Source organism: Nanorana parkeri, unplaced genomic scaffold, assembly GCF_000935625.1.
Source record: "Nanorana parkeri isolate BGI_ZX_2015 unplaced genomic scaffold, ASM93562v1 scaffold776, whole genome shotgun sequence".
Lineage (NCBI taxonomy): Eukaryota > Metazoa > Chordata > Amphibia > Anura > Dicroglossidae > Nanorana > Nanorana parkeri.
Window position 1 is genome coordinate 432,854 of NW_017307044.1, and position 9,233 is coordinate 442,086.

The 9,233-nt window shown below is 40.4% G+C and overlaps 1 protein-coding gene across 1 annotated transcript in view; it reads left to right on the top strand.

Annotated features, from left to right (window-relative positions):
- The window catches only part of TRPC3 (transient receptor potential cation channel subfamily C member 3), a 138,110-nt gene extending 129,291 nt beyond the window's left edge, over window positions 1-8,819 (top strand). Inside the window, exons 9-12 of the mRNA XM_018564738.1 lie at window positions 1,913-2,122; window positions 7,551-7,634; window positions 7,864-7,939; window positions 8,536-8,819. Coding sequence (XP_018420240.1) covers window positions 1,913-2,122; window positions 7,551-7,634; window positions 7,864-7,939; window positions 8,536-8,678 — 513 coding nt within the window. The 3' untranslated portion in view covers window positions 8,679-8,819. The remainder of the gene's footprint in view (window positions 1-1,912; window positions 2,123-7,550; window positions 7,635-7,863; window positions 7,940-8,535) is intronic.
- Window positions 8,820-9,233: the final 414 nt, after the last annotated feature.

Genomic DNA, 9,233 nt, shown 5'->3' on the forward strand with positions numbered 1-9,233 from the left:
AAAGGTGATTTCCTCTGGGACGATTTATGCCTAGTCTTCTGTACTGTACATCTTGTATTAGAAGCTTGCTGAAGGGAAACAGCATTTACATCACCTCAACCATGCTCTAGCTTCCATTATGGATCACTGAAGACGTGCACAAAGGATAACTGCAAATTTACCGTTGTCTCATTTCTGCCTGCTGTGCTGCAACTCATCAGTAACAAACACCATATGCTTTTATCAGCTGACGAATGAACTGAGAGAAGGGCTTCACACTGGAAAGAATAACTTCACTCGTGATTCATATAGAGCAGTGGTTCTCAACCTGTGTAACCTCAGGACCCACATTTGTCCTCGGTCATTAAGTCGCGACCCGAGTCGAACTGCAATGGAATGCACAGCATTAGGGTACCGCACATTCCGGTGCGGGCGGCCTACACCAGAATGCACAGTAGGAGTGATTGTGTGATACAGTGCGTTAATCGCACGGTACTATGTGATTAACGCACTGTACTAGTGTGAATGGGCCCCCAAAACACTGACAGACGCACACAACCACAAAAACATTCTCACACACACACACATACACACTAAAAAAAATAAATGTATATGTATATTTTAATTTTTTTTAGGTCCACCCAGTCTCCCTATCTTACAAAAACTGGAGTCGATCCTCAGCCTGGGATCCAGTATGGGCTGCTGTGCTGTGACGAAGCTCCATCCATATGTGCAGTGCTTGTACAACTCTCTTGAACGCCCTGTGGAGGTGCTGAGAGCCAGAATGTGATGTCACTCCGGTCCAGGCACCTCTATAAGGCACGTGAGGGAGCTGTAAGCAATGCACTTATGGATGGAGCTTCCTCACGTCCATATCCCCAGCCCATTCCACCTCAAGCTGATGCTCAGCGCCGTGCAACATATTTTGAATGGCTGCTTGGCGTGAGAACTGACAGTGCTGCACTAGGAGAAGGCTGAAGAGCTTCTCGCCTAAAAAAGTGGAACGCATGCCGCGACCCACTGAACACATGGTCACGACCCACTTTTGGGTCACGACCCACCAGTTGAGAACCAAGGATATAGAGTGTCATGCAACACCACTCCTAAACTGTAGCCTTTCTATTGTATCATATACTTACAGGGCCGATCCACCCAAAAACAATGTTTCAGCTTTTGGTACACCAATGTCACTGATCTTTATTGAGAATGCACTAAAACTGCTGCATGCCAGATTTATTTAACTTAAAGTAGTATTAAACTCTCAATCTCAAAATTTTTTCAATAATGAATCCAGATCAAACAAATATACATTGACTAGCACAGTATTTCTTTACATTTTTGCCCAAGCACTAACATTCATCATTGCAAACAGCTGCCTCTAACTTCCTCAGCTCTGCTTCTCTGAACTTCCTATCCAGTACAAGATCACAAGGGATAGCACAGTGTCAATTAGCTGTTCATCTACTAGCTTGGAAACGGGAGTAGGTGAGTAGGGAGAAAGGAGGAGGGGGAACCCGGGAGTGTCTTGCCTTGCTGTGCCTGTGTGTTTGTCACACACACAGCTTACTAGCACACACAAGGATGGCTCCATAGGACACTGCAAGAGAAAGAAACAACCCCAAAACAGGATGTCATTGCCAGTGCTCAGGGGACCAGCTAATTCTGCAGGAAACACTGTAAACATCAAGGAGCAGTATCCATTGTTAGTGCTTCAATCAGCATTGGAAATAGCTTAAAACATTTTGAGTTTAATATCCCTTTAACACAACGATGTGAACAAGCAAAATGAAAAAAAAGCAGTATAATTGTAATGCAGATCCAATGAGTTCCTGGAATAAGCAGGTCCTAAGTGATCAAAATGAAAAGACTTTAAAATGTTAAATGCCTATTAAGTCAATGTGTACAATCATTTTTCTCTTTCTACTGTGTCCAGGATGATAGCGATGTGGAATGGAAATTTGCTCGATCAAAATTATGGTTGTCTTATTTCGATGATGGGAAGACACTTCCACCTCCATTCAGCGTTGTGCCAAGTCCAAAATCCTTTGTGTACTTAATCTTAAGGATCGTCAACTTCTGCAAGTGCAGGACAAGAAAGCTAAAGAAAGACATTGAAATAGGGATGGGTGACTCCAAATCCAGGGTAAATGTTCACCAATGTTATAAACTACATATAAATTACATATTTGTTATAAATATTTGTTTCATGTGTTGGAACACAAGTGGAAGATGTCATTGTGTTTATTTTATTATTGTAGCTAATGTAATAATTTTAAACTGAACTCTAACAGTAAGTCTGGGGGAGGGAGGGCCAGCTCTAGGAACTAGCCAGAATGAATCTGCTACAGGGCATATGTACTGACAAAGAATATACGGACAGAAGGAAAGAGCAGAGTCTCATAAGTGTACTGTTGTTCTTTTTTTGTTCAGTCAGCATCCTTCTGGGGGGGTGTTCCTAAAGCTGCAGCGGTGCCTAAAATGAATGCTTAGATCCTGGCTAAACATATTGAAATACTTTGGCTTGTAAAACAGCTCTCATTATGCATTTTAAAGCTGAACTCCAATAAACTTTCAAACACATATATTCCTTAATATAAAGAATGATATACATTCACACTGTATGTACTATGTACCAAATGCTTTTGCCAACAAAGGTTTTAGATTGGAAAAGTAGTGGTGACACTACTGCCTGTGCAGACAGCACGTTGTGGGAGGTACCCAGCAGGCTGCCTGCACAAAACTACAGGAGGGGGTCGGATACAAGACCAGTGACCCTGCACAAGGAGAGAGAACAGCATTGACTGGGTTTTTTTACAGGAAGCTCCTAGACAGAGGAAAAGTTTTACACTGGATTATTGTACAGATCTGTAAGAAATACACAAAACACACCAAGATATACAAGAATACACATGCCTCTTGTATTTAGACAATATTTGCTTATCCCGTTCCGCTTTAACTGCTTGCCTCTATGTACTCTGTCTTCTGCTACAATTCCAGGTTATGCCTAATGGAGAAGAAGGTCATGGTGCAAGCCACAGGTCCTAGCAATTAGAATGCTCTCCATCGGCTTCCAGTTAGGAAGGGTTTCAATAAAAACCACCCACAGGCAACCTTTCAGTGCAGTTGTAAGACCACAGATCTCTGTGGCTATAGTTTGTGTAAATTAAAATGTAATTAGTATAGCCTCCAAGTAATTAAATATGAATGCTATTGATATATCCTTACACTGGAAAATAAGACGCATTATAATCACCTGCTTTTCCCTGAAACTTTGCAAACCTGGCCATACAAAGTCTTTTCATAAATCCAGCATACAAACTACAGGATACAATTCAAATTTGTAGATTTCACCTACAAAGTCATCTATAATACAGTCTTTCTGTATGTCTGCCTAAGTAACTTCCAGTGTTTCTAGCTTATTTTTATCTTCTCCCCTTTCCTGCTGCGCCCTTTTTTATGGAATTCCCTTCTGCAGGCCATCCCTTCCAGTATTTATTTGAATGCTTTAATGAACAAGATATATGCACAGCAAAAACACAGTATTTTTGTTTAAAATAATTGCCATGGAGTTCGTACGTTCTTCCATGTTCTTTATTGGTTTCCTTTGAGTTTGCTAGTTACAACAGTAGGTTGCAAATTATTTGGTGGCGGGAACTGATGTGCTCTATATACTCTGCAAACTGTTTCAGCATATACTGACATTATAGAGTTGAATCAAATTTATTTTCTGCGTTGCTGTTCATGGAGTTTTATGCAGATGAATGATCTGCCTTTTTTTTTTTTACCAAACTCCCAATCAAAGTAAAATTTTAACAAGAAACATAAATTAAATACATTAAAGAGGGATTATAATTTAAAAAAACAAACTCAGGACAGACAGCTAAATACAGAGATTAAGGCTTAATTCACACCAGACCCACTGCCTTGCGTTGACATCTGTTTTTCAACGGATGCCAATGCAAGGGCACCAAAAAATGAATGGGTATGAGGTATGAATGGGGCCAGTTCACAACACTGCTGCATTGCGTTGCAGTGTGCTGGAAAAAAAAAGTAGACGCTACTTTTTTTTCAGCTTAATGTAACACAACGCATGTAAATGCACGTTAACACAACAGATGTAAACGGAAGGTTCAGACTTCTGTTGATTGGCAATTGAGGTCCAATTTTGATGTGAACGGGCCTTAAATACATATATGGGAGTTGTTTACTTGCCAAAGTATTTGAATTGATGTCCATCCTGAGATATACACAGCTATGCTACACAGCATAACTGTCTAGCAGAGGAGGGGACCTGATGTTGCTACTTGTGCTACTCCTTCTGTCACCTCGTTGAACTCTGCTGTGTAGATTGTATAGGTGCTGCAATGGGCTGATATCAGGTCAAAATTAGGTACTGGTTTGAATCTTGGTCAGGACACTATCTGCATTAAGTTTGCATGTTCTTCCTGTGCTTGTGTGGGTTTCCTCCAGGTACTCCTGTTTCCTCCCACACTCCAAAGACATGCTGGAAAGTTTACTGGATCCTGTCAAAAGTGACCCTCTGTGTGTCTAATTGGGATTCTAGATTGTAAGCTCCTTGAGGGTAGGGACAGATATGAATGTGAAACTATGTAAAGCTCTTTGTTAATTGTCTGCACTATATAAATAGCTATGAAAAAAAATCTAAATAATGAAGTATTAATGCTTGCAGAGCTTCATTGATGTGTGCGTTTTCTATCTGTCTGTAGTTCAGTTTTAAATGCAGAACAATTTTGACATAGACCCCGCAATAATTAATTGTGAATTACTACACCAATCCCTAAATTAAATGAGGGCCAGATCCGAACTCCACTAAAGTCATTTTAATTACTTGTCCAAAATAGAAATACTACCTCTGTGACCTGCCTAAAACATTCTAAAGGAAAGATGTCTGTGTGCCAAGCTATCTTGTATTTGCAGATAATCTCATGAATTTATATTTGTAGTTTATTGCATAGTGGTGTATTACATAACTGTTTTGCAGCAAAACATAAACTTGGCATAGGATAATTAATGGTTGTCTTACAATGATTTTAAAGAATGTTTATCATAAATGTTTTTTAAAAATATATTTGCCCATTACATATAAAATATATTATGTTTTTTTTTTCTTTGAAAATTACATTATTTACCAACAGTGGCCCTTAGATATGCTTGTTCACACCAGCAGAGCCACGCTCAACCACATGGCTGCTGGTGTGCGTGTGCCCGGACAGTGCCAATGCGCTCAATCGAACCTCATGCAATGTGGTATCGCGTGCATCACTGCACACACTCCCGCAACAGAGGGATGTGAACGAGAGCCGAGGGTTACTGCGATTTGTACATCCCCACTGGTTTGTGTACTGCCGTATTAAATATGGTAATTGTTTTATGCATGTTTGGCTTCAGAAAAAAATCTCTCCCGGGCGCTCCTGGAGTCTCCCGCTGCCGGCCGCCCAGGATAGATACACTGCTTTTTCTTTATCAGTAATCAGTCAATCAGTAGTGGTGGACCTGATGGAGAACTGCAGCAGAGGGCGGGTGCAATGCTAGTTTGCTATTGGCTATTGCAAATTGAAATAGCCAATAGGAATCTAGCAATGGATTCCAATGGGCAAAAACGGCTCCATGTCAGAATAAAGAAAAAAAAAGAAACACGGGTTTCAAAACATGAAAAAAAGGCCTCAGTCATGAAGGGGTTAAAGAACTGATTTTTTTTTTTTCCTGCCTTGCAGTAGTTATAGCTTAAATTATTGATCTTATGAACCTATGCGATCGTTACATTTACATTTAAAAGGTAGAATCCAGCTGCTCAAATCATTTTTATTACCAGAGTTGACCTACCTGCTTCAGATTCTCACTCTACTGATCAAAGACCTAGATCGTAAGACAATTTATTCTACTGTATCCTGGTTTCCATAGCAAGATTTAAAACATGTTATGGCCAAGCTTACCTGTGATCTGCCCAGGGGGCTGGGGAGGTTAGCACTACTTAACAATTGAGAAAAAATCACTGAGTCTTCTTTAATGAGAACAGTGTTGGATTGGGAATCTGGTTTTCAGCATGCCTGTTTTATGGATACAAAATTCTCTTGTTTTGGGTGGTATGGTCCCCTCCAGAATCTCTTCCTAGAAATGTTAGGTGTAGCCTGCTTTTCTTAAAGCAAGCATGTGCCTATGCAGGCTGAAGCAACAGGTTAACAGTAAAGGGGGCTCCACTAGCAGCTTATACTTACATTTTTTATGCTCCCTGGCTGCTCTGTTCTACCATCGGAAGCACATCAAATACCGTCTACTCCTAGGTATAGGGGAGCATTTAATTTACTCCCTTTACCTAGGGCAAGGAGACGTTAATCCGCCCTGCTCCAAGCCCCAATGTGGCACTTGTTTATGGCTTCCTCTGTTTGCTCACGGCAGACATTTGGAGCGGGTGGGGGAGCAAAGGGTATGTGCAGCTTGTGTGCACGGCTTTAAAATGAACAAGATTACTTTGAGATGATTATTTACTGAAATTCTGTCTTCAGATTTCCTTTCAATGGTTTTAGCTGCCAAAGTCAAGCTAACCGTATCTCATATCAGGTATGGTTTTCATGGTGCATAGCAATGGCCAAGATTTGTGGATTCAATAGCATTGAATTCAAAGATCTCCTGTTTTCTCCTAAACTGAAGAAAACAGACTGAGATTATAATAGAATGGAAATAGTCAGTTTTAGAGCAGAAAACTTATAGAAAAGACAAAAATAAATGCAGCTCTCTAATCAATAATACTTTATTAAATGTAAGCAATGTAAATATCAGAATTTGATCAGGTATAAGCTTCTTGCAGTCCCTGTACAGGAAGTCTAAAGTGTGGATTAGGCAGCACAAGAAGCCATTTGGTTTATGTGCTGACAAGAAGCATGACAGAGCAGAGTCATCACTGTGATGCTTCTCCTTTTGATGTCCAGTTAGAGACTGGGAAGAGTCCAGAACAGGGGTGGGCAAACCCAAGCCCTTCAGCTGTTGTGGTTCTGCATGCGGGTCTCACCTGGGCTGCGTGCAGGTCCCACTAGTGCTGTGTTTGGGTCTCACCAGGGCTGTGAGGGAGAGAGGAAATGTGGGGCCAGACCGGCACAGTCAAAGACAGCTGCCGTGAGGTCCACAGCAGGCTGCCTGAGGTCCACAGCAAGCGCAGGACTTCAGGCAGCCGCTCTTGTTTAAAAATTTAAAGGGCCAGTATCTGTCTTTAGTATTGGGGCATTTTCACAAGTACTCGTGAAAATGCCCTGCATTGGCCCCGATAACGACACTAGTATTGGTATCGGGACATCCCTACTTTTGTGCCTTTGTTTATTGTATAACTTCTATTTTTCTCTTGTGGTTTTAACAGTATATTGTTGTCTGACTAATGAAGGATATTTCCTTGTTGATTTCCTTTTCTTTGTTATTTTGGTATATAATACAAATATGCAGAAACAAAACCAATACTATGACTGATTCAGTGCTGGATTGTCTTTACCTACATATATTCTATATTAGAATGTCTCTTATTAATTGGGATTCCAGTTAAACTCATTCATTTTGCCTTACAGCTCAATCTGTTCTCTCAGTCTAGCACCAAGGTGTTTGAGTCTCGCAGCTTCAATAGTATTCTACATCAGCCAACACGCTATCAAGTGAGTCATTCCTAATCGTTTTAATAAAGCTGTCAATGTCAAAATGTTTGTTAATTGATTCATAATGACGTATTACTGTGATAGCTATTATTGCAATACAATTGTATATTTTACATGGCTTATATGTTTACATGTACTGAGATCAACAAGCCGCTACCTATTCTTACAATGCTGACAACAGCACTGGAGGGACTCATGTTTTGTGTCTTCTTGTCACTTTTTCTGACAGCAAATAATGAAAAGACTTATAAAAAGATATGTGCTCAGAGCTCAGGTGGACAGAGAAAATGATGAAGTGAACGAAGGTAAGGCTCACTAAAACACACAGCACTGTATAATTTTATAGTGTTATTAGGGCAACGTTTCTCTACCTTTTTTTAAGTCACAACACCTCTAGGTAGGCAGAGCCAGCTGTCACTCACGCAGCTGGGCGGATCCCGTCATCTACGTCGGGATCCGCTTCAGGTGCGGCGTCTCAGTATACCGCGAGCTGTAGCTCGCGGTATACTGAGCTTAGGGTAACGGGAGGACGCTAATTACGGGAGGACCCTAAGGAGAACTATGGGGAAAAACACTGACCCCATAGTTCTCCTTTAAGTGCAAAAGGGCCACAGTTTGGGTACCAGGGAGTTACATAAAAGCATTGATTCATGGATTTTTTTGTTAGGCCTTGGCTGACTCCATTCAGTCAACTGCACCAGCCAAAGAGTGCATGAATAAAAACATATAATTCTTACTAATAAAAGGGTTTGGCTATAAAAGCTGACTATGTTGAAAGTGATGACATTCCGTGCTGCTAGAAGCAAGCAATCTGCAAACAAAAGAAAACTTCCTCAGCAGACAAAAATAACCTTCTCAGCAATCTATCTAAACGTCAACGACTTCTGTGTTCTTTTTCCAGGTGAATTAAAAGAAATAAAACAAGATATTTCCAGCCTCCGCTATGAACTCCTCGAAGACAAATCACAAGCCACTGAAGAGTTGTCAGCCTTGATTCATAAATTAAGTGAAAAGCTAAATCCTAGTATGTCAAGGTGCGAATGAATAATCGACCAAGGAGATTTATCAACAGCACGTACAATGGCAATAAACTTTTTAAAAAAGCATCCGATACTTGAAGAAAAATATGTCTGGTAGATTTATAGCACACAATACCTTAACTATGTTTATCATTTCATATCTAGGTTTAACCTCGCTATGACAATTCTATCCACACTTCAAGAGATCATGGTATTTTAGTCATCTAATTCTGTTTTTCACTATTTCAATGCTATAACTGTATTAGTTATCTGCGCCACTTTTCAGTGTGAACATTATTTACTAGCAGAAAATCAAGAACAAGTTAAGCCATGCCCCAATGTTCTGCACCACCTTCTCCACCCATGAGCACTTTTGGAGTACGTTTCAGCTCTGTCAGAATCCCATAAGAGTCCTGGACCATTTGGGACTGATGGCAAGTGTTTGAAGCTGTTGATCTATGTGTCATTTATCAGTGCATACTGTAACTGCATCATGTGTTTAAATCTACAATATCTGTGATATTGGAAAGGGTATAAATAATGAAAGTCAGCTATGTGTAGACTCCTAACAGAGATTCTA